This window comes from Anastrepha ludens, chromosome 5, assembly GCF_028408465.1.
Source record: "Anastrepha ludens isolate Willacy chromosome 5, idAnaLude1.1, whole genome shotgun sequence".
NCBI classification, from domain to species: Eukaryota; Metazoa; Arthropoda; class Insecta; order Diptera; family Tephritidae; genus Anastrepha; species Anastrepha ludens.
In genome coordinates, this window is record NC_071501.1 from 25,431,119 (window position 1) to 25,456,534 (window position 25,416).

The following is a 25,416-nucleotide window of genomic DNA, read 5'->3' on the forward strand; positions in this document are numbered from 1 at the left end:
TTTTAAAAGTTTTTAAATTTTTTTAGGCGCATTAATATGTGGTTCTTTTGGCTAGTAAAAATTTCGTAGCTTACAAACTTAAACGAATTCTTATAAAACATAGTTTGCTTCTTCCCTACAGGGTACCACCAATTACACAAATGCGCGCTTAAAAATATACACTAACATACATGCAATATTTTTCACACATCCACACATATTCACATATGCTTGTGTATGAGTGTAAGCATGTCCATTTAATAAGAATAACAATCGCCCCGACTGTATAAATTAATAATGCGATTGCATTTCGTTTTACTCTCGCCGAGATAAGCGACCCACCCTTCAAAGCAGCTACTTAAGTAGACGAACTGTAAAAATGGCAATTCAAAAAATATTGTTCAATTTTCGGTTATCAAGGGCAATAACGGTGCATATTATATCAGCGAAATTATCCGCACATGAATTACTTTATGCGACGCAATTGTTTGATAGAGTGATTTTCATCCCCATCCGCATTCACGGCCGATACAGCAGCATTAATAATTTTAATTTGTTTTGGTTAATGAAAGGAAATTATTCATGGTAACTCGGCATTTTGCAGCACTCACCCTTGAATGTAAAATATGGATGTTATTTTTTTTTTTTGTAGGCTAATTGAAATTTACAATTAGACAGACTTCTTGAGACCTATCGATGACATAATGAGAAGAAGTTGATTTAGAGCAAGAAGGGATTTTTATCGATTGATTTCATAGCAAGTTTATACGCACGAAATATGTACATACATATGTACATACATACATACATATGTACGTATTACAAAAATTAATACGAGTAAAAGCAAAGAAAATAAAGAATTGGAGAATTTTTTTTTGGAAATTATTTTGATTGACATCGCTTTTAGTCATAGGGTGGCTTGAGATTAAGAGCGCGCCATCTATGGCTCTAGCAGAAAGCCATACGTAAATCATGTCGAGCCAAAAAAAGAAAATATTGGATGGATTGCTCTCCAAAGTATGATTAGGATGCGCTAATGCACAATCAATAAAACCAAAGACGGCCCAGTCGTGCTCTTAATAGTCTCTAAAGCAACTCTTGGCAAGTCACTGTTCAAAGTTCTTAAAATGGCAGCCATATATTCAAAGGCTCATTCCTGCTTGTAAATATTCATTTTTCAGAAGCATAAGTTTTCATAAACCTCAGGGATTTCCTGTTATTGTTTTTTGATAGCCCCCTTCCAACTTTTTTAGTTTCAAATTAAATACCAGCCCAAAATTTTGTACCTTTCTTAGGTATAGGAATGTTTAGGAATGCGAGCATGGTTGAACTCCTCCTATTAGGTTCTACTTTGCTTCGCTTCTTTACGCATTCGTTTGCTTCCTCAATTTCCAAAACCTCTAGTATGAACTGGATAAGTTCTTCTGATGCCCCAAGCATCATTAACATGAAACATTAACTATGCCAAGTTTTGTCACCAATGGCTTCTAAACTTTCATTTGAGCAGCCATTATGTGGAATCCAGTGTCCTGGACGTATTGCCGGAAGCTCAGTAGCTCATGCTGTCTGTTGCTCGAGTATCGGGGTTATACCCTTTTTTTCCTGTTTTTTTCTTGATTACTTCTTTGAGGGGTATGAGGCCTCTACAAGGCTTCTCCAATGCACGAGGTTAGATGATCTCGCCTTAGCATTGTCCCAGCTTGTCCAGGTGTTCTTTAGTCGGCCGGGACTTCTGCTTCAAGGGCCATTCTTGTGATGCAGTGGGGCGGTTTTCTAAGAGCGTGGGGCCCGAATCTATCCGGCGGTATATTAAATACTTTCCCTGCACAATTGTCTGCTTCGTCGTATCTTGAAATAATAAATTACCTGGGGTGTAAACAAAAAAATGTTAGAACAAAGGGAGGTGTGCATTTCGACTATTTTGTGCCCTAAAAGACAATATATTTTACAAGAATTTAATACAGAAAAAATAGAGGCTAAGATGTTCAAGAATAAGCTATGAACTATAAAATTCTTCTACACAAGACGAACTCATTAAACTGAATGCTCTTATCCCTATTCGGTAGACCACAAGCGCAGAGAGTTTTAAAAAACCTAGTGCAACTATGCTCACAACATTGCTGCCATATTCAGCTGCTATAGCCGGGAAGTCTGCAAGGCAGATGTAATTACAATATCCATTTTTAAGGCATTCGAATTGTACAGACTTAAAAAACCTATACGATGTTAATCACAACATATTCGATTGTTTTAAATACTCTAAATTTCTTTTATAATCTGATGATTTGGAAGAGTTCATGACTGTTTCAATTTATTTAGATTCCGTTAGGCACCAGCCGGATCTTAATAGCTTCACAATCTGGTGTAAGAAAACAAACCACATTTAGGTATAAAAAAGTGTTTTCATGTTTCTTCCCTTAAATTTCTGTCCCTTTTCCCTACTTCATACTGCAGCGGTGGTTATCGGCTAAGCGTAGTGTGGGAAATTTCCAATTTCGGCGTAGTTTTTGGTTATAAATTCCTATTTTAAAGCTCTTAAACTACAAAATTACAAAATCGTATTTTATGCTTGCTTTTATTTGCCGGTCCAGCTGACATTTTAGAGATCCATCTTGCACCATGCAACTATTATTTACTGCACTGGCTCGCTCTAAATTAGAATACGCTGACTTCATCTGAAAACCATGTTTTCTAATAAAATATTCTAATAACGACGGTATACGCGCCAGTAGTGCCATCTCTCTGACTTTTGCACAGACTTTTCAAACGACCTTACGTCTAAGAAGCCTTTGTAATCACAATATTTTTCGCTAGGAAGAGTTAGAATATTATATGCTTCTAATTCAGCTGTTTTCAGAACTCTGAAGGAATATAATGAAATCTTGAATTCCATTGTACTTTAAGTTAAAAATTTGACTTAATGAATTATTTAAGTAACTTAAAGTTTATAGGCAAATTTTAGCGTAGTTGGCTGGGTCATGTCATCCGAATGGATACAAACGCTCCGGTTCTGAAAGTATTTGATGCGGTACCAGCTGGTGGTAGTAGAGGAAGAGGAAGGCCTCCTCTGCCTTGGAAAGATCAGGTGGAGAAGGACTTGGCTTCACTTGGTCTGTCCAATTGGCGCCGGTTAGCACGAGAAAGAAACGACTGGTGCGCTTTGTTAAACTCGGCCAAAATCGCGTAAGCGGTTATCGCGCCAATTAAGAAGAAGAAGAAGAAAGTGTAAGTTTGTAATCATACAAAGATGACGTTGATTTTTGTTTTTTGCTTTGTCGTACAGTGTTGACAATTTTCTCCCAATATAAAACTCATGTTCGAAAGTTGTTCATATGAAAGAAAATGCTCAATATCTCAACAAAAAAAAATGTTCAAAAATCCACGAGAATTTTAAGCTGCTTTGCCATTTTGCACATTGTTTTACTATTATTTAATGGGCTACAAAGCCACATACCAAGAATTTTTCTAAAAATTCTGAATAAAAAGTTGGAAATTTCGGTGTATTCTTATTTTTTTAATTTGTTAAATTGTGAATTTTATACAAATTGGGAGCTTTGAGTTACATAGTTTTGTTTGTAGAACGTACCATACTTTTGTAAAAACATTAAAAAAATTAAAGAAATTTGAAAAAAAAATTAAAAAAAAAATTATAGACGAAAAATTGTTAAAACTTGGTTATTTGTCGCGCTATAGTGCTGGCTCTTACCTTTGGAAATCTGAAACGATCCCTTGCTACTGGTAATCTAGCTTAATATTCCCGTTCCATGAAAACGGAGACAAACGAGAGTCAACAACTACAGGGATATCTCTCTTCTAAGCCATGCGTACGAAGTATTCACCAACATACTCGTAGACAAAATTAATCCGGTAGCAGTGGATATTCTAGGCGACCATTAATGCGGATTTAGAACCAATAGATCAACAGCAGATCAAACCTTTGTATTGTGCCAAATTTTTGAAAACTTCAATGAGCACAGCCTCGATATTCACTGTCTTTTTATAGACTTCAAAAAGCCTTTGACAGCATCGACAGAAAAAAACTAACCTTTATTCTACGTCGGCAAGGAAAAGCACTGAAACTTGCCTCACTAGTTACTCTGACTCGAACAGTAATAGTTTCTAAGGTGATGGTATAAGAGAATACCTCTAACGTTTTCGAAGTTTTAATGGGTGTCAAGTAAAGTGACATACTGTCCGTCTTAATTTTTAACTTAGTTACTTTGTTATCAATAGCTTGACCCTGTCGCTATTCTTTGTTCTAAGAGCATTCAGATCTGCGACCATGGTGACGATCTTGATGTCATCGTAAGAAACCAACGCCCATCCTTCAATTAAGAAAGCAAAGCTGGTTGATGTAGAAGTCAATATCAAAAATGCTAGATACTTGGTTAGATCGCGAAGCAATAATCGCTACGGTAACCTGAAAGTCCCATGTATTTCGAAAAGTTGAAACCTTCAAGTATCTCGGAGTAAACTTAAGTGGTACTTCAGATCCGCCTATATGCATAAACGATAGACTGCAGGCTACAAATAGAAACCCACCGCGTACATCTCAAACCGGTTAAAAGCAAACTCTTGTCATGGGCATGTAAGCTACAGATCTGCAAGACCAAACGCATGGACGTGAAATATGGATTCTGACCACTAATAATTAAAAACTATCCCTTGCGTTTTGAGCGTAAAATTTTGAGAATAATTTTTGATCCTATACGAGAGCCTGAAGAGTCTTTTAGAATAAAACATAACAATAAGATTGAAGAACTTATACCATAAATGGACAAAACATATAGCGTTTCGTGAAGACGCAACGTTTTCGATGACTAGGGCAGGTACTTCGAATGGACGATAACAGAATTGCAAAGAAAATTTTTAGCTTTCGCATTTTGTACAGAGGAAAGCACAGACGGTCACCATGAATGTAGGCAGATAATGTGAAAGACGACCTGTTTAGCATGAGCTCACAAAGAAATCAGATGCTATACAATGAACCAAGACGTATGGAGCGCAATGGTATAAGAAGCATTAGCTCAATCCAAGTTGTAAATACTTTCCAGCTCAGGAATTAATAAAGGCCTAAGCACTCCTTTATTGTAATTGGCCTGCTAAATGACGCTGTAAATAATAAAACTCTTAACATTTTAAGAAATTTTAAATACTTCTTCCTTTTAAATTTTTTTCACTATACATACTTATATAAAAGAAAATATTCCTCTCTACAATAATTATCTCTCATTAAATTCGGGCAATAATACTTAGTTACACTAAATCCTTACGCGAACAAAGTTCAATCAACTTCACAGCGTCAGAACTCTGCAATTTGCGCAGTTTCCACCAAACTACCTCGGTAATTAAGTGAAAATCCTCTAGAGGCTCTCATTCAATCTGTGTTGGTGAATCATTAAGGCGAGCGTCTGCTGTGAGTTCAAATGAAAATTTTAGCGACCACCGCAAGGATACAAATCGATAAGTAACCAAAAACACAAACAAACACAATTTGTGGCGAAGGAGCGCTTGGCGCTGTTAGTTCGACTGAGTGACCAATAAGTATGCATACACATAAATGTGTGTATGTAGTGAAGTGTTAGCTTCTTTATTTGTGTATGTGAGTGTGTGCGCTCGCCATGCCGTCTCTTTTCGTTTACTTTGTGGCTCATGCGCCGCCAGTATAAATAAATAAATGTTAATGGTAGCCTGCTGATGATGCTGATCTGCTGATTCCCGCAGTACACTGAGCCTTGTCCTGGCAGTCGCATATAAAAATCCTCTAACTAGTTGTTGTGCAAATGATGTGCTTACTGCAACTGTGATTGTAATAGCTGTATAGATAGACTCGTGTATATGCACACTCGCACTTACATTCTTAGGTTCACTTTCTTGACTTATTGACTCTGGACACTGTCACTTCAGTGCTACCAGATCATCAGGACGCTCAAAATAAAATATTTGCTGCTTAATTAAGCAAGGAAGACAAGTAAAAGTAAATATTTGTAATCGAAAATGAAAGCCATAATTTTCAAAAAATATTGCCCTTGACGATCAATGTACTTTTGTCAGTGCTTGGCTCAATTTTTGGAGGCAAATCGATGCGAATTTTTTTTTTTTCAAATTTTGCGGTATCTAGCGCGAACGCTTATGATATCTTCTGCTTCAACCCGATAGGTGGCGCTGTGGTGCTGATATTTCAAAAAATCGTATTTATGATCTGATTTTCAATTAGATTTCATCCGAGCTTCTATAGTATTACTGCAGAACACTGCCTAATAGTTCTCCATAAGAAGCTTATGTAGTTTCCCTTTAATAACTTCTGTCACAGCTGAAGAAATGACGATAAAGTGGAGAGTGTTGATCACCTTTTCTGCTACTAAGGATCATCTTTGGCTAAACTTTTGTTTCCATGAATGTCTGGCAGGCTTGGAATCCGCACCGATCCACAATATTTCATCATTTTACAAAGAGCCAAAACGGTTTCGGGAATAAAAGGAGAAGACTTGTGCCCAAACACAATGGTATAAGTGGGTCTCTTTATATTCTCTAATACCTGTGGCGACCACGTTAGATTTTGGTTAACAAACCTTAACCTAATTTCTTCGTCGAAATGAAAATTTAATTTTTTTTACTTCATCTGATATATTTAATGTTTTCTAAAGTACTACTGGGATAGGTATAGTTACTCTCTCACCACAAATCTGATACCTAGTCTACGCTCACTTACATGGAAGCTGAAAGAGACCTCGCATGGTCCAATAGTTTTCTTGCCTTACATCGCCCATCGCAACTCTTGAACTGCTTGATATTAGCATCTCCCAAGATAGACGCCACCTTGCAGCCGCACATCATATATACAGGATGCATGCAGTATTTGGGGACAACTTGAGAATATAAAATAATTTTGTATAAATTATAGTGTAATTTCATAAATTCTTACTGTTCTTGCTGATCTCGTATTTGCTCCGACAACTGTCTTCTGCGCATAATGTAAGATGGATAGGACCCTTAGAAACTGCAATCTCTCTCGCGAGGGCCCTTATTGATTTTGGAGGATTCTCGTCAATGATCGCTTGCACTTGTTGAACAAATTCTGCAGATCGGACGGTGTCTGATGCTTCCAATTCAAGGCGCATCTTATGAACAAATGAACCACCGCACTTAAGAAAATTAGAGATTTATAAATCGGTGTGATTTGGAAATATAGTGACGATAACTGCATGTCTCTTCATTTCTTGAGTTATGTTATAGTCCTCCATGTCTTATATGAAAACGAGCAGAAAGAAAAATAATGATTTCGGGGAATTAAACCCATATATATGTATGCCTCAAATACCGCGCACCCTACGCTTCAACTGTATATTTTCAGGTGTTTGGCCGAGCTCCTTCTTTTTGTGGTGTGTTTCGTTGGAGGAGATCTTTCATGGCAGAAATACTTTCGGAAGCCATCGTCTACCGTGCTTAGAAAAAAACTGTTTCAAGTGAAACTTCGTAGGCGTCGATGGACGAGCAAGCATGGAGAGTAAAATTTCAAGGCCATGCAACGTTTTGGGCATTCTCGTTCCGCGAGGGAGAAAAAAGGTATAACGTAGAGGAAAGGAGAGAGAGAGCTATGCCTTATATATATATCTTAGATACACTTTTGGCTATTTTTCCTGAGTTTTCCCTTGTGGTTGCTAATTTCCTAGTGAGAAATAACACTGCCTACTTTTTGACGCTTCTTTGTTGGTGCAAACTTGTAGGAAATATATTTTTGGTGCCTACTTTTTGGCGTTATATTTCCTCGGTGCCTACTGTGTGGGGCGTTTTTTGGTCCCAATTTTTTTGGCGTTTTTTTTTGTGCCTACTTTTTGGCGATTATTTCCGTTTCCTGGCTAGTGCTTGTGCGTAACATAAAGTGCTATCCATTCCAGCGTCGGATTTATTGGTATTGCCTTGCGGTAATTTGTGCCGTTGCTGTGGTCCTGGAATCGCTGCGTTTGTGCGGGTGATAAACGTTCGGAGTTGTGCGCGTTGTTGCCACGGTTTGTGTCCGGCGTTTACCTACACCGGTCGACCCTTTTCCGTTTTTTGTAAATTTTGTCTATTTGTATTCTCTGCAAATGTTGTGAATTTATTTAGATATATACTCTTTATCTCTATTTAGATATATACTCTTTTTCTCTATTTAGATATATATTCTTTCTCTCTCGGGTCTCTCTCTCTCTCATTCTCTCTCAGCTCTCTCTCTCTCTCATTCTCTCTCGGGTCTCTCCCTCTTTCTTTGCCTGCCTTAAAAGTTTCACTTCTGTTATGTGTACTACGCTACACGCACTTTTTTTTATCATTTACTGCTTCATGCCTGTACTTTTAAACCGAATACATCGAAGCGGCTCTGCTAAAGTTCCTTCTCTCTTTATCCTATCTTATCGGCTGTCATTTCATTGGGTATTCGCCTGCCTTTTTCTGCCCGCTTGTTTCACAAGGATGCTAAATTTATAAGGTTTACTATTTAACTATTGTAAAAAAGAAAAAATCAGGGGAACTTCGGCTGTCACGTGACGCAGGAGATTCGGCAGCCGGGTTCTGTACGATCATTTCTTACGTATTCACGCACTAGTCCAGTCAGTTATTGTTTAGACAGCAACGAAGCAACATGAGTTGATTTCTTTTACTATATCACCAACACAATCCCACTCTTTTCTCAAACCCACCGTCATGACTTCGGTGGCGTTAGCCAATAAGTTGATTCTTTCAAATTCGCTGAGAGCTGATTAACGGTCCGATGTTGGACAGACCTTCTGAACTATTTTCTCTATGATCCAACGTACACGAACGCGACCCAAGAGTCGGAGTTGAGTATATTTGCACAGCTGTAACTGCATATCCAGAAGCACCACAATGCCACTTTTGCAACCCACATTCCAGCGCCACATTGAGAAGTCCACGTCACGATTTCTCAAACGTCCACTATTTCTAACTACATAAATGAATATTGTAATTAAAAATCCAATTTGTCGATGTCAAGGCTTAGGAATTCTACTCTTTTTTTTCTGCTGGCAACACTGGTTGCCTAATCTCCTTCTCCTTCTTATTCAGAGTGGAATCATACTACAGTTAGCTGCTATACTTACTGAGTCATTGCTGTATTTTTTGTTATTAACTTTTTTGTTGTACGTTTTTCGTTTTCCTTTTTTTGTTGCTCGTTGCTCGTCTCTTAAACGTTATTACTTATTATGTTTTTGTATCGCCACTGTCGCTCGGATTAAAATCAACGCCATGTTTACTCTCCAATTTATCTCTTTTCCTCTTGCCTCGCACTCCCTTTTGACCTCCTAATTTTTAGGTATGTACACTCTCGCCTCATAACCGCCCCTTTGTGCATGCGTCTGTTCGTTTGCTCGTCGCATCGTCGACTCAGATACAATTAGTTTGGATGATAAATGGCATGCCAGTTGCAGCATCAATAGAAATTACATTTCTCTTCTTATCGCATTTTCATTTTAATTTTTCTTCCACTACTCTCGCTTAACTTTCGTATTCGTATGCGCGCTACACTTTATCTGCTATTGTTACTGTTGTAGTTCTTGCTTTTGTTACGTTGCTACATCGAGTCATTATCTGCTCAGCAAGCAGATAGTTTTTCGGCCGCACATTGATGCTATTGTGGTTCACTATCGGCAAACTTCTCAAACACCTTGAAAATAGAGAATTTGTTAATTCATATATAGGCGTGTGTGTGTGTATGTGTGTGTACGTGTACAGACTCCATGACACGCCTATCATGAAACCAAAACAGATTTTCATTTCATTAAACGAGTAAAAGGTGTATGCGAAGGCCTCAACCCGCCACCGCCCACTTATAATCCCCTCCCCTTTTTCGCTCTGATCCGGCACAAATTAATGTTGATTATAATTGATACGTGTGCGTTTTGGTCAACTAACTGAAGGGCATGAGAAAGAGTTGCCGTTGTTGGTGGTTTGCTAGGACGCTGGTTTGTCGGTGAGCATACGCATTTTGTCCAGTTTACTTTTGGTTTTGTTTTCGCTTGGTTGTGTGCGTGTCGCTTTGACGTGTCTGCCTGCTAATCATAGTTGCAACTTATAATAGACATTACAAGTTCAACATATCAAATGTATGGGCAATTAGTGTTGAACGGGTTAATAATGTGCTGACCGACCTATGTTGCTCCACAAATGATTACTCGCCCCATTCCCCTCCGATGCTGACTGATTCGCATAGAAATTTGCGATTATTTAGATTTGCTTAGTTGGAAATTTTGGAATTGATAAGCTGATGTAGAAATGGAAATAGAAAACAAGCAAATTATTGATCAGAACAACGAATGCTCTGTAATTATCACAGAAAATGTCCAGATCATCCGTCAGCAATGGCATCATTTACACAAATATGTACAGGGTGGTAAATATAGTGGGCTTTTTTAATCATTCGAGCGTACGTATGTAGGTCCGTGCATGAATCCGCAAACTGATAGAAAACGTTTTTTTCTAATACCGGTCGCCCCTCGGCAGTCAATGGTAAACCTCCGAGTGCATTTCTGCCTTGAAAAAGCTTCTCAAAAAGAAAAACTATTTGCCATTCGGAGTTGGCTTACAACTATAGATCCCTCCATTTGTGGAACAACATCAAGCCGCACACCACAAATAGGAGGAGCAGCTCGGCCTAGCACTTTACAGAAGTATTCGAGCCAAATATAATAATAATAATTTCCACAAATGACAGCTCTTTACCGCTAGAAGTCTTAACAGGAAGCCAGTATAATATCTTCGCGGAACGACATGAATTGCTTTACGCTTGAGTAACGCTCGGAAGTATTGCAAACGTTTCTCTAAAGTCAATGTTTTGTAGCCAGATAGTGCGCTTCTTGAATAAAAAATTTATTCCGGAAGTCCACTTTCATCTCGGTGGCTACGTTAACAAGCAACACATCTTGCAGTGTCTAGAGGGGTCTACAATCCCGCGAGAATGTGCAGTACTACAGGGGCTACAGTAGACATGAAACATTAAACGACCGGAAAAGTATACTCTTATCAACCCCACGGCTGACAATGGCAAACCTCCGTGGAAGATTTTGACTTGAAAAAGCATCTCGCGAAAAGAACTCTGGCATTCGGAGGTGACTTAAAACCAACCCCCATTTGCAGTCCAATATGCAAACACGCATTAAAAATTTTAAGCGAAAAAAAGGATGACTGACATTTTGAATGCAGAGTTTTTTCTTATCAACCTGAGAGGCTGGCTTTTAAACCCCTTTCATGGTAGAGTGATGCATAAAATGAAAGCTAAAGCTGCTAAGGACGATAATAAATCGCGCTATAAGTATTTATATATAAAAATAAGTCACGAAAAACTCTTTAATTGGCGAGAAATAAGCGAGTTGAGAGAGAGCTGGTTGTGAAAAAGTGGCCAAAAAATGTATGCCGGAATCATCTTTTTTGACGAAGCTCAATCTCATCTCGGCGGCTAGGTTAACAAGCAAGACTGTGATTAGAATATCCCAACATGTGAGATTAGAATATCCCGGACGAGATTGTCAGGAAAATATGTTATGCATCCTCAAAGAGTGACATTTTGGTAGTGCTGGAAACATTATTTCAGTCAACGATGAGCGCTACAGAGGCATGAAGAATGATTTTTGTGGCCAGAAATTAAAGATGCGGACTTGGAACATCTTTGGTTTCAGCAGGATGGACACAGCCTATGAACCAAATTATCTTTGATGCGCCAAGTTCAATAATTGTGTTATCATTGTATGTGAATTGGCCACCTCGGCGCTGTGCTTTGACATCATTCGACTTTTTTTTACGGAATACCGTGAAGGTCAGTTGTTATGCAAACAATACATTAACGACCCAGACCATGGAAATTAATATTGAGCATGCCATTTGTGAGATAGCTTCAGAAACCGTCACCAAGCTCTTGGGGGAAATTGGGTTGGCAAGATGCGCTGCTGCAAAGGTAGCCGAGGTAGCCTCCTGAATGAAATTTTGTTGCATAAACAAGGGGAATGCTTGCTCTTTCGAATGAACTAATAATATTCCGAAATTAATGTATTTTTGTTCCTTTTTTGAACTCCTAAAACGAATTCACTCTATGGGTTTTCTTATACAATACATTGAGACTAGGGCAATCGGGCGAAAAATCTCTTGAATTACATTGACACACCTTTCAAATCTTGGAATTATCTGAAAGAAATGCCAAAGTTCGGGATTGGCTAATTGAGCCCCTTCTAAGAGATCTTGGAATTTCTCTTTAATTCTACATTTAAAATACTCGTACGGGACTGAACCTTGTTGTTCCAGTTAATTTTGATAAGGTTTTCGTTTGGAAAATCGTACGTAGTAGCCAAATTACAAAATTTGAAAGTGATGTGAATTATGGATGGCTAGAATTTTCATAATAGGACTATGAATAAGTTCGTGCGGTTTTTTTCGAAATTTGAAACTTTATTGACGTAAAATGGTTACAAATTTAATATTCAAAATATTGCCCATCGCTTACTACTACTTTTTCCCATCTTTCTGGCAATTCACGGATTCCCTTTGTGAAAAATTCGGTCGGTTTTGCCGCAATCCACGAATCGATCCATTTTTTGACTTCATCGTAATTACGGAAGTGCTGGTCAGCCAGGCCATGTTGCATCGATCGGAAGAGATAGTAATCGGATGGCGCAAGGTCTGGACTATACGGCGGGTGGGGTAGGACATCCCATTTGAGCGTTTCTAAGTATGTTTTGACCACTTGTGCAACATGTGGCCGAGCATTGTCATGTTGCAAAATAACTTTGTCGTGTCTATCGGCGTATTGCGGCCGTTTTTCTCGCAGTGCTCGGCTCAAACGCATCAATTGTCGTCGGTAGACATCCCCCGTAATCGTTTCATTCGGTTTCAGTAGCTCATAATACACAACACCCAGCTGGTCCCACCAGATACACAGCATAACCTTCAGGCCATGAATATTCTGCGCCGACGTCGATGTTGAAGCATGGCCAGGGTATCCATACGTTGCCCGACGTTTTGGATTGTCGTAATGGACCCACTTTTCATCGCCAGTCACAATTCGATGCAAAAAACCCTTTCTTTTGTGCCGTTGAAGCAGTTGTTCGCATGCCATAAAACGGCGTTCAACGTCTCTTGGCTTCAATTCATACGGCACCCAATGGCCTACCTTTCGGATCATTCCCATGGCTTTTAAACGTTTGGAAATGGTTGATTGATCAACTCCCAAAGTTTTTGCAACCTCTTCTTGCGTTTGAGCCGGATCTTGATCGAGCAATTCCTCCAATTCGGTATCCATGAACTTTGGCGGCGCACCCTCGCGTTCTTCGTCTTCCAAGCCAAAATCACCACTTTTAAAGCGTGCAAACCACTTCTGGCACGTTCGCTCAGATAGAGCATGCTCACCATAAACTTCCACCAAGATACGATGACTTTCGGCTGCTTTTTTCTTCATATTAAAATAATGAAGAAGAATTCCCCGCAAAAACACATTATTTGGCACGAAATTCGACATTTTCAAGTGTGGTAAAAATATTGTTGTTTACGCTTCAAATAAAAAACTTATACTGACGTTTGTGCCTTACGACAGTAGCTCTCCAATGAATGTTTGGAAATGTGGATCGATGGAATAATAATCAAGTTACGCCATCTGTTGTAAAACCGCACGAACTTATAAATAGACCTATTACATAAGAGCGATACCTCGTCCCTTTACGTATATTCTACTACATTTACCCTGCTATCTTTAACTACTTTAGTTCTGTCCGCACTCTTATTGGTTTTCAAAGGTACTTGTAGAATTGAAAAGAAGCTAGCAACTGTTTTGGCTCAATTCGTTAAATTTTTTGTGAAGAAATCCAGATCTCCAAGCACAAGAGGACTGACTGTGAAAAAATAATAGGACTATGAATAAGTTCGTGCGGTTTTACAACAGATGGCGTAACTTGATTATTATTCCATCGATCCACATTTCCAAACATTCATTGGCGAGCTACTGTCGTAAGGCACAAACGTCAGTATAAGTTTTTTATTTGAAGCGTAAACAACAATATTTTTACCACACTTGAAAATGTCGAATTTCGTGCCAAATAATGTGTTTTTGCGGGGAATTCTTCTTCATTATTTTAATATGAAGAAAAAAGCAGCCGAAAGTCATCGTATCTTGGTGGAAGTTTATGGTGAGCATGCTCTATCTGAGCGAACGTGCCAGAAGTGGTTTGCACGCTTTAAAAGTGGTGATTTTGGCTTGGAAGACGAAGAACGCGAGGGTGCGCCGCCAAAGTTCATGGATACCGAATTGGAGGAATTGCTCGATCAAGATCTGGCTCAAACGCAAGAAGAGGTTGCAAAAACTTTGGGAGTTGATCAATCAACCATTTCCAAACGTTTAAAAGCCATGGGAATGATCCGAAAGGTAGGCCATTGGGTGCCGTATGAATTGAAGCCAAGAGACGTTGAACGCCGTTTTATGGCATGCGAACAACTGCTTCAACGGCACAAAAGAAAGGGTTTTTTGCATCGAATTGTGACTGGCGATGAAAAGTGGGTCCATTACGACAATCCAAAACGTCGGGCAACGTATGGATACCCTGGCCATGCTTCAACATCGACGTCGGCGCAGAATATTCATGGCCTGAAGGTTATGCTGTGTATCTGGTGGGACCAGCTGGGTGTTGTGTATTATGAGCTACTGAAACCGAATGAAACGATTACGGGGGATGTCTACCGACGACAATTGATGCGTTTGAGCCGAGCACTGCGAGAAAAACGGCCGCAATACGCCGATAGACACGACAAAGTTATTTTGCAACATGACAATGCTCGGCCACATGTTGCACAAGTGGTCAAAACATACTTAGAAACGCTCAAATGGGATGTCCTACCCCACCCGCCGTATAGTCCAGACCTTGCGCCATCCGATTACTATCTCTTCCGATCGATGCAACATGGCCTGGCTGACCAGCACTTCCGTAATTACGATGAAGTCAAAAAATGGATCGATTCGTGGATTGCGGCAAAACCGACCGAATTTTTCACAAAGGGAATCCGTGAATTGCCAGAAAGATGGGAAAAAGTAGTAGTAAGCGATGGACAATATTTTGAATATTAAATTTGTAACCATTTTACGTCAATAAAGTTTCAAATTTCGAAAAAAAACCGCACGAACTTATTCATAGTCCTATTACCTTAACTACTTATCACAAAAAAAAAAACAGTTACTTCATGATGATTCCGAAAGACTTCGACTTACTTTTTCAGATTAACGAATCATATTTTATCACCCACGGAGAGTTTGCTCAACGTTTTCCTCTGCCTTAGACTGAGAACTACTCTTCATTACACTCAAGTCGGTTTCGTATGTTTTTGAGCTCCCTTTACTTACCTATAAGATTAGGGTCTAGGTCGTATTCATTATTACTATTCAGTTGCTTAGTATTAATCCTTGGTCCAATCTTAGGCAATTCCCGTACTGACCATATCACAAGTTTCACAATATCTATTAGAATCCTGTTGTGAATATAGTAGAGAAAGCTTAAGTTCAGCATTTTCTTATTTACCTGAATTCCACGCAGTGAAACGAGTTTAAGCCAATCCATTCGATAGTTTAACTAAATTCCCAGAGCATCATATGGCAATTCTTGTGGCTTTTAATATCACAGGGATATCCCAGTAGGAGCCTTAAGTTCGCAGGTCGTTGGAATCTAATCTAAATTTCTGACAGCAACTTTAACAGACAAATTTCCAGTAGTTTACAGATGCCCTCTTGTAAAGTACACCCCAAACCTTACATTTTGGTTGTGCGTTTAACTATTTCACTGTCACCCAATGTGTGGTTTTAGCGATTTTGAGGTTATAAAGCAACTCGAAACCTAACTACCCCGATATGATATTAACTAGGCGGCAAATAGAGCACTGATATCATTCTGGTTCAGTTCCCAACATGAGCTAAGACTGATCTCCGTGGGACATAGTTTAACAAAAAAGGCCACATCTAACTTGGGTGCCTGAAATTAGTACTTGGACGAAGCTGATGACAGAGAGAACTAAAGTTTTGCTTGGCGGATCTCCATAACCACTTGACGCACATGGTTCCCTCTAACAATGCAGATCATTGCTGTTCAAATAGAGCTTACGTTGAAGGAGCCACAAGAATGGTGTGAAGGATACATTTTTTTCTTCTCGCCTGGACTCAATCTGTGTAAAAGGCTCACCATTTTTACTTAATTTGAATCGGGTGGTTGACATTGATTAAAAAGTCCTAAGGAAGGGAGATCATCAAAAACGAATCAAGAAGGATTGCTTTAGTCGAAACTGTTAGGGATTCATACCTTTAGTCTGAATGGACTATGAGGCATTCACCGATCTGTACAACGAATGCAGTTTGCCCCAACTTTGTGATTTGCGAAACATATCGTGACAAGTTCAATTAGCTGAACCAGCTTCAATTGCAAGAACAAATGTGGTTTTGTATGTGATGAATGCAACAAGCTTTTGGAGATGACATTGGGCTTCGTCAGAAAAGCTAATTTCGAAATCAATTTGTTGACCATTCATAAGCAGCTTTCCTTCAACCCAATCTTTTCCCATCAATTAAAGAGTTTTTGCCGAATTTTTTTGTATATCTACATAGTTATTGTCCTCAGTAACATAAGCTTACAGTTTATGCATCACTCTACCACGAAAGTGGTGAAAAACCTGCAGTTCTATCTTTAGCCTCTAAGTTTGATAACAAAAGTCTCTGCGTTCAATATGTCAGTCATCATTTTTTAGATCGCTTGCAGAGCTTCTTCTCCAATTTGTACGGGGGGTGCGTTTTATATGTCGGGATTAAAGAACAAAAACAAATTTTAATCATCGAAAATCACTTTATTGTTTTTCAAAATATTCTCCATGAAGATCTATAGACTTTTGCATGCGTTTGAACCAATTGTCGAAGCACTTTTGCCACTCTGAATGAGATACCTCCAAAACATGCATTCTGAATGCCGCAACCGCTTCTTCAGGTGTCGAAAAATGTTGCCTCTCAGTTTGTTTTTTACGTACGGGAATAAAAAGAAGTCATTCGGTGCCAAGTCAGGACTATACGGCTGATGACCCATTAATTCGATGTTTTGGGTGCTCGAAAATGCAGTTGTTTGAGCCGATGTGTGAGAGCTCGCATTGTCCTGGTGAAGAGTGATCCGTCTTTGGCGATTGGTTTTCCTAATTTCTTGGAAGACAACTGGAAAACAAATGGTTGTGTACCACTCAGAATTTACTGTTCTGCGTTGCTCTAGTGGTACGGTTGCGACATGTCCAGTTTTTCCGAAAAAACAGGCGACCATTTGGTTGGAAGTGCTTCGTGCGCGAACAACTTTTGTTGGATTTGGCTCATCTTGAAACACCCATACAGTCGACTGCTGTTTACTTTCGGGCTCATACGCGTAAATCCATGATTCATCACCTGTCACGATGTCATAGACTGTCTCGAAGCCCCGCAACCGTATTTTTTGAGCACTTCCTTCGACCAATCGCCACGAGCCTTTTTTTGAGCGATTGACAAATTGTGTGGGATCCAACGCGAACAAATTTTTTTGACAGTCAAATGTGTATGCAATATTGAATGTATGCTGGTCCCACTAATGCCCAAGATTGTCTCAATCTCACGATAGGTCACATGACGATTTTGCAATATCAGTTCGCGCACAGCATCAATGGTTTTCGGAACAACAACGACCTGGACGACCTTCACGAAATTCGTCTTGGAGTGAACTACGACCACGATTGAATTCACCATACCATCGTTAAACACTGGTCCTTGATGGAGCTTCATCGCCAAAAACTGAATTAAGTTCATCCATGCAATGTTGCTGAGTTAATCCACGTCGAAAGTTGTAAAAAATAATCGCACGAAAATGTTCACGACTTAATTCCATTTTTGGACCGAGATGAATCCTTTAAGTTACTGTAAACAACGCAAATAGCGCTGGTATTTCAAAACGTTCTGAGTACGTAAAAACAAAAAAATGCCAAGCTTCGCGATACAGCTGTCAGTTGCTAGATTGCAACACCAGGGTTGCCAAATCCCGACATATAAAAGGCACCCCTCGTAATGTGCGTCTGAATATTGGACTGCAAAGAACGGGTTCTATGGTTTTATGTCATCTCCGAATGGTGGATGTTTTTTATGAGAAGTTTTTTCAAAGCAGAATTTTGCTCGGAGGTTTCCCATTGTCAGCCGTGGCGCGACCATGATAAGACAATCCTTTTTCCTGTCATTTGATGCCATGTCCAGAATACCCAAATTTATATTTCTACTATTTATTCTTCTTTTCACTATTATCGAATCTTTGAATGGAAGTCCTATTAACATTAGCAAATATTTACAATTCTCGTGTTTTTTTTTATAAACTAATGAAATTCCATAAATTACGCGAAGTGATCCCACTGCCTGCACATAATTTCTCATCGCAATGCAAGTAGACGACCCTCGTCCCAATCGAATACATTTCTGAAATTACTCAGTCCATTTTGTTGTTGCCTGCTGTTATCATGTCTTTCTAACACCTCTCTCTCTCTGCGCGCCGTGTTGGTTGGCTTGTCATGCATTAACTGCATTTCAGGTCTAAAATAATTTCGCCTCCATTTAATCATTGCTAACGCTTTCGCTACTCAACTCAGCCCACAGTGACCGCACAGCACCGAATGCGTACGTTCATTATTAATGGAACCACAAAGCCAAAGCTGTAGTTGTTATTGTTGCAGTTGAAGCTGAATCGAATTGTAGCGAAATGAGTGCAACAAACCGATAAGGTAGTGATGCACCAACACAAATCTCTTGTTTGCGCTTATGCGTTTGTGTAAGCGTATATATGCGTGTGTGTGTGTGTGTGTTCATGCGGTTGAGTTGTCATACGCGCCACACAATGTAGCAAGTAGATGATTGCATTTCGCTCGAACTTAACCGCAAAAATAAATATTAAAATTCGAACTCAGTTCACACAGTTCTCACAGGACGGAACGAGACGGGTTTGTGTGCACTGCGTGAAACCCAACAAATGCCGTTGTGCCATCATTGTGGCAGCAATCATTGGTATTGGATTCACATTTTCTCATAAAATAAATTTTCGTTACTTGTCTGTTAGCTTTGCCGATTGGATTGCTAACCGCGATATTTGGTTTCAATAGATTCTGTTAGATTTTCATATTTGATAGTTTTTTTTTTTTGTCTGGGCAAGCGTTGAACTACTTTTTACTACTATGCTCACAAAGGCAATTAGATTGTCATTATAGAAATATACTAAAGGAAAAAAGTTATCTGTATAACGAAGATACCTCGAAGCGGGTACGCTGCAGTTATCTGTCTGGCATTATAAGTGCATCAACTGCTGGTCTCCGTATAGTGAGCAGGTCGGACTCTTTACCTCTCTGCTTGTTGAAAGAGTTTATGATAATAACAATTTTAGAATCCTACTTCCCTACACTCGTCCCTAGTCCGAACTCTTAGAATCGAGCTTAAGCGAAGAAATTCTTTTTTTAAGGTTATCAATGACAAAGGTTTAATTTTAATGATTGAGTTAATAGATGGTAATACCAAACCATATTTCTATGCCCGCGTCTCATTATTCTCTAATCGAAAACTGTATCAGAGTCCTGCCAACGAAAGCCTGAACACACGTAATTCTTCTCCTTTAACTTTACCCAATAGGTATCTTGTCTGGATTCTACATATTTCATTCTCTTCTTCAAAAACTCCTTTAGTCGCTACCTCATAAACGAATAAGTGTATCGTTTGGAGGTCTAAATTCGTATTCCATCCTGGGATGAACCACTTACAGAAACCAATTTGCCGAAGTAATACTGTAGGCAAAAATTAAGGTGAATTTGGTTGTAAAATGAAACATCTTTATTTATTCTTGTAAATCAATTTCATCCCCTTCAAACTAATCCCCTATCGATGAAATACACTTATGCCAACGATTTTTCCAATCCCTGAAATATGCCAAATAGTAAATTTCCGGTATAGCCATCAGCACCTTTTTCGATTCAGCTTTTATCTCCTCAATCGACTCGAAACGCGTTCCCCGGCGTGGTCTCTTGAGTTTTGGGAATAGCCAGAAGTCACACGGAGCCAAATCAGGCGAATACGGTGGTTGCGGAACGATATGCGTGGAATTTTTGGCGAAGTGGTCACAAAGAACGAGTGCAGTGTGAGACGGTGCATTATCGTGATGCAAAAACCAAGAGTTGTTGGCCCATAATTGTGGTCTTTTTAGACGAATTGCTTCACGTAAACGAAGCCTAACGCTCAAATAATATTCCTTATTAACAGTTTGGCCAGGTGGAAGGAATTCATAGTCCACCACACCACGAAAATCGAAAAAAACTGTCATCATGACCTTTATTTTTGAACGACTTTGACGTGCTCTTTTCGGTCTGGCCTCGCCTCTAGCACGATATTCGCTTGATTGGTCGGTTGTTTCAGGGTCGTAAGCATAAATCCAAGTCTCATCTCCCGTAATGATGCATTTGAGCTTGTCCTGATAGTCTGAAAGCATTGTTTCACACACATCAACGCGACGACTTTTTTCCAAGAAATTGAGAGTTTTCGGTACCAAACGAGATTTGACTTTTCGTAGGCACAAATGGTCTTTCAAAATGGTTTTCACATATCCTTCTGATATTCCGATCATATCAGTAAGATCTTTAACAGTCAACCGACGAGTTTTGAGCACTAACTCCTTCACTTTATTGACGTGTTGGTCATCTGTTGAGGTCGTTGGTCGTCCGGAGCGCTCCAAGTCATCAACACGTTCTCGACCCTCTTTGAAGTCTTTGTACCACTTATAAACATTTTTCTGCGACATGGTCGAATCACCAACATTAAGCCTTCTGCAACATGCTAAACGTTTCCGCAGCCGAAATTTCATTCCGCAAACAAAATTTGGTGGCACTTCTCTGCTCAATCAAATCAGACATTGTAAAAATCGAAAAATGCACTCATGGTCGTTTGGTAAACACAAGCGTAAATATATTACTGATAATGACATTCACATGAAAGTTGGCCCAGATGTTATTAACAGTGCTGCCAACTCATGAAAAGAATAACTAGAGCGAAATTTTAATCCTGCGAAGTTTGACAAATAAATTCACCTTACTTTTTGCCCACAACCTTATGTGATTCTGTGTACTACCGCTCTAAGTGTGTGAAGGATTGTCCTTTTCAGATGATGCTTTCCAATAGACACGTAGTTCACAGGTATCATCAAGATCGTTGAATTTGCCAAATATTTAGGAAAGATTATTTTGCGATAGCTTTTTCAAATATCTTTTAAAGAAAAGAAAGCCTTACGTTCAGACTGCAAGATCGTGTTTAAGTTAGGAAATGAGTCTTCGATTTCCGAAAAACTACTTCTTGGAAGATCTGAACAGTTTTGACACAGTGCCGCTATGACTTAAGAATGCGCTTCAGAGATATCTGAAGGACCACTTACTCGAGTAGCTGAGTTGGTAGCTAGGTTGTAGTGATTGTCCACAATGAGGCACACTCAGACTCATAGCCCGTTGTGATGTCGCGTGGGGAACTTGTTCTTATCTCTTCTAAAATCAGTGTGAACCATTCAGAGGGTTTCTGATTTCCACCGATCCTAGATCTTCTTCCTTAGAGATAATCTCGCTAGAAGACCTGATTGGATGCGTTAAAACCCGAGATGATTTAAGAAGACACTTCAGAGATTTCTGGGTTAGCAACTTCCTGGATAAGCCGGATATTTCAGCCATAGTCTTGCTGAAATGGCGGATACGGTTTTCCAAGCATCGCAACGGTTTAACAATGTACTTAAGTTTTTGGGAAAATAATATTTCGACCAATGGCGTAATTTAGGAGGTTTCGGAAGGCCCTGATTTCCACTGAGATTTTCTGGTTTAGACACAGTCTCGCTAGAAGACCTGATTGGATGCGTGAAAGACCATGATGACCAGAGATTTCTGAATAACCACTGAACCAGTCCTGAAGGAGCTAAACATTTCTGACATAGTCTCACTGGAAGAGCGGATTGAGTTTGCCAAATATCGGGACGGTTTAAGAACGTGCTTGGCTTTCTAGTGAACCATTTATTCGACTAATTGGGCTGTTCAGGAATAGTCTCGCTGAAATGATTCGTTAAAGACGAGGATGGTCGTTCGGGAGAATCACTTCCTTGAGGAGGCGGAAACTTTGGTTGAAGAATGCGTTTGAGCTTGTGAAGAAAGGTATATTCGATCAAAGAGGTAAATCAGGTAACTTTAGAAGGTCGCTGATTTTCACTGAGATCTTCTGGCTTACAGTCTTGGTAGAAGATCTGATTGAATGCAATACAGACTGGGATGGTTTAAGAAGATGCTTCAGAGATTTCTGCGTAACCACTTCCTGGAGGAACCGGACAGTTTAGACATAGTCTCGCTGGAAGAGAGGACTGGATTTTCCAAACATCCTTTCTAAGAGAAATTCGCTTAAAATATCCTAACCTCAGATGTACTTATAACCGATCCATAGCAGATCTCATCATTGAAAGACTGATTTTATTTTACAATAAATTACATATTTATCACATATTTTCTCTTCGTATCTATAATTCTTACCGCTATGACAATTAATATGCATAATCGAAGGTGCCGAAATTCTCGTACTTCTTGTCAAAGTACTTCTCTAACTTATCCTCATGATATACTTTGACATTCTTCATGAACATATTGGGAACAAAGAATTCCACTTCATCGATCGGCCGATCTATTGGATAGCCGAATGGTAAGTCATCGATGTAGCGTTTTCCCGAACCAACACCGCACGTATACGAAGTGTAGCTAGGGAAGTGCTCATGAGCACCAGTATAGGGTGCGACAAAGAAGAATAATTGCATTGGGAAACCCTTCTCCCAACCCTGAGGCAATAAAAGACGATCGGGGAATCCACAATGCGGCTGACTTGCATTCAACGGAAACTGACGTGCACCCCTGTATGCCAACATTACCGACTTGTAGAGCTCGGTGTAGGTGGAGCGATCATCAATAGTCCAGTAGAAGTCCTGCGAGCTGTGCTTGATTGTATTCTTGCCAGCAGCCAACTGATAGATAAATTCATCGATTTCAATGAAACTGTCGTGATTTTGCGCCAACGAAAGACTGCGTCTGTTTTGATCGAATTTCGGACCCAGGAAAGCACGTATGACCACCTTTTGTGACTTATCCGACTCTATGGTGAAATCGAAGGTGAATGGCTTGTGATTGAGACGTTGTTGGCGCGCCAATAGTGTCTTGTCCCAAATGAATTCGCCATCTACGAAAAGCATTTTATCATTTAACAAAGTGCTCACATCAAAGTCGGTGAAGTCGAAATAGGTGACCAATTCGCTTACTTGGACATCCGCAATGCTTACGCCAGGTAGTAGCAGTTCAGCTTTGGTGTAAGGTGGCAGGAACGATTTAAATTTGAGGATCACTTGAAGGAAGCGCTTATAGTAGCTGTGTGTGAAGGGATCACGCTGCATTGTCTCGAAATTGACGAACGTGTGCGGCAGCAAATGCAGCGCATCGACATCTGCGTTGGCAAAGTAGGTGTGAGAGAGCACGTGCCAATATGTATCGAAATATGAGTCGAATAAGTCCGCGTTGCCTTCCAATAAATTGGCTAACACTTCAATGGCTTCTGGTTTACGCAAATTAACAACTGTGCCGTTATTGGTTGTAAAATGTCCCTGATCTAGTTGCATAGTAACGCGCGTATAATAGCCATAAAAATTATTGTACTGATGTAGCTTTTTATATCTTTTATAATCGAAATTGTTTTGACGATAACCAAAACCGATGCCATTATAGCCAATCAATTGTGGATTGTAACCCTGCACGTAGACGCTCCTACCGGAGAACTCTGGCGTTTCGCCGAGCTCCTGCGACAAACGTTCCCAATAGTAGCGGGCCACCATTGTTTGTAAATTGTAAGCCCAATACTCGCCACGGCGCTCCTTCTCAAAGCCATATTTGGTGCTGTTCAAGAAGAAGGCGTAATCAATGTTGGCATAGTACCAATAAGCATTCAAGTCCACGTCCTCGGTGAAGTAGGACAATTTTGTGTGCTCATTATCGTACTCTAAGTCACGCGTGTAATCAGTCGGCATGTAGAATAAGTGCGTCGTGCGCTTGACTAAATCCATGATAGTGATATCCTCACTGAACTCTTCGATATTATCGCGCAGCATGTACTTCTCCTCCTTATACCAATGCTTACCCAGACCCATCATCTTCCACCACTGCCACGTCTTCCAGTCCTTGGTATAGATGTGTGGATAGTTGTTATATGAGTCTTTATTGTCGGCATAGAGCAAATCCTTATACTCCTTCTCGTACATAATCTGTTTGCTCCAAACGTCATAATCGAATTTCTCCGCTTCGAGTATCAACTTGCTCGTAAAGAAGTGTTGCGGTAGAATTTCATTGATTGCTGGCAACATCAGACCTTCGAAATCATCACGGTGTATTACGGCCAAGGTGAGCGCATACACGAACATGCCTTCGCTGACATGCACACGTGCCCAGCTGGCCACCTTCATGAAGGCTTCAAAGTCTTTCGCGTAGTAGAAGTAATTGAAGAGGCCCCACGCTTGGGTTATGTGCGACTTTACCATAGCACCAAAGAATTCGCCTTTAGGTAATAGGTAGCCCGATTTGTAGGCCTTCTCGAACATCTCCATGTATTGGTCATATTGCTGTTTGGATAAAAGTGTCTACACATTAGCACAGGTATCATCTCACTATGTTTCATTTATACTCACAGTGTAGTCAGACTTATCGAAATGAAAATCCTTGGCATATTTCAGATATTCTTCGAACAACAGCGGGTTCTCCATGCGGTAAACGATTTCGAGCAAAAATTTTTGTTTCTCCAAAAATTCCTTATCCGCATATTTCACCTGCTGGTTGGCAGGCTCTAAAACCTGCCCAGCGGCTGCAACGAAGCCGCTTAAAGCAACTACGATGACTACTAATGTCAGCTTCATTTCGACGCCGTTTCCTAGGAATGGTCAGTGCTGTGTTGTATATTGCGTCTTTTATACTTATCACCGGCGTTGCATCTGTGCACCGAAAGCCAAAAACTAATTGGCAAAAATATGATATTTTGATATTTATTGACTCTTATTTGACCTGCGCTTATGCTTGCGACAATGCTTGGACGCGGCATAAAATATGAAGTGATAAGAAATCATAATATGTCACTGCCGTTTGTTTTGCACTTTTTTGTATCAACTAACAAAACCAAGGCTGTGCAAGTGAGCAGAGTTTTCGAGTTCACTGAGGCTTCTTGAAGTGAAAATAAATGTATGAGAAAAAATGTATTAGAGAATGCTAATTGAATAGTGAAAGAATAATAATTGCTTAAGCGGTATCAGAAAAATTTTTTGAAATACTCTCAGAGATTCTTAAAGAGACACGAAAGGCCCA

At 39.7% G+C, this 25,416-nt stretch overlaps 1 protein-coding gene across 1 annotated transcript; it reads right to left on the reverse strand.

Annotated features, from left to right (window-relative positions):
• Positions 1-22,486: 22,486 nt before the first annotated feature.
• On the reverse strand, positions 22,487-24,982 carry LOC128864134 (larval serum protein 1 gamma chain-like). Its single transcript, XM_054103651.1, has 2 exons — positions 24,750-24,982; positions 22,487-24,683 (listed from the first exon to the last, which is right to left on the reverse strand). Exons 1-2 carry the CDS (start codon positions 24,972-24,974, stop codon positions 22,575-22,577), a joined length of 2,334 nt encoding a protein of 777 aa, XP_053959626.1. The 5' UTR covers positions 24,975-24,982; the 3' UTR covers positions 22,487-22,574.
• Between the last annotated feature and the right edge of the window lie 434 nt (positions 24,983-25,416).

Excerpts from the sequence above, each read along its gene's own strand:
- LOC128864134 (XM_054103651.1), bottom strand. The coding sequence starts at position 24,974 with ATGAAGCTGACATTAGTAGTCATCGTAGTTGCTTTAAGCGGCTTCGTT. Across the intron at positions 24,684-24,749 it reads TCGATAAGTCTGACTACACT|CAATATGACCAATACATGGA; the intron begins GTGAGTATAAAT and ends TTATCCAAACAG.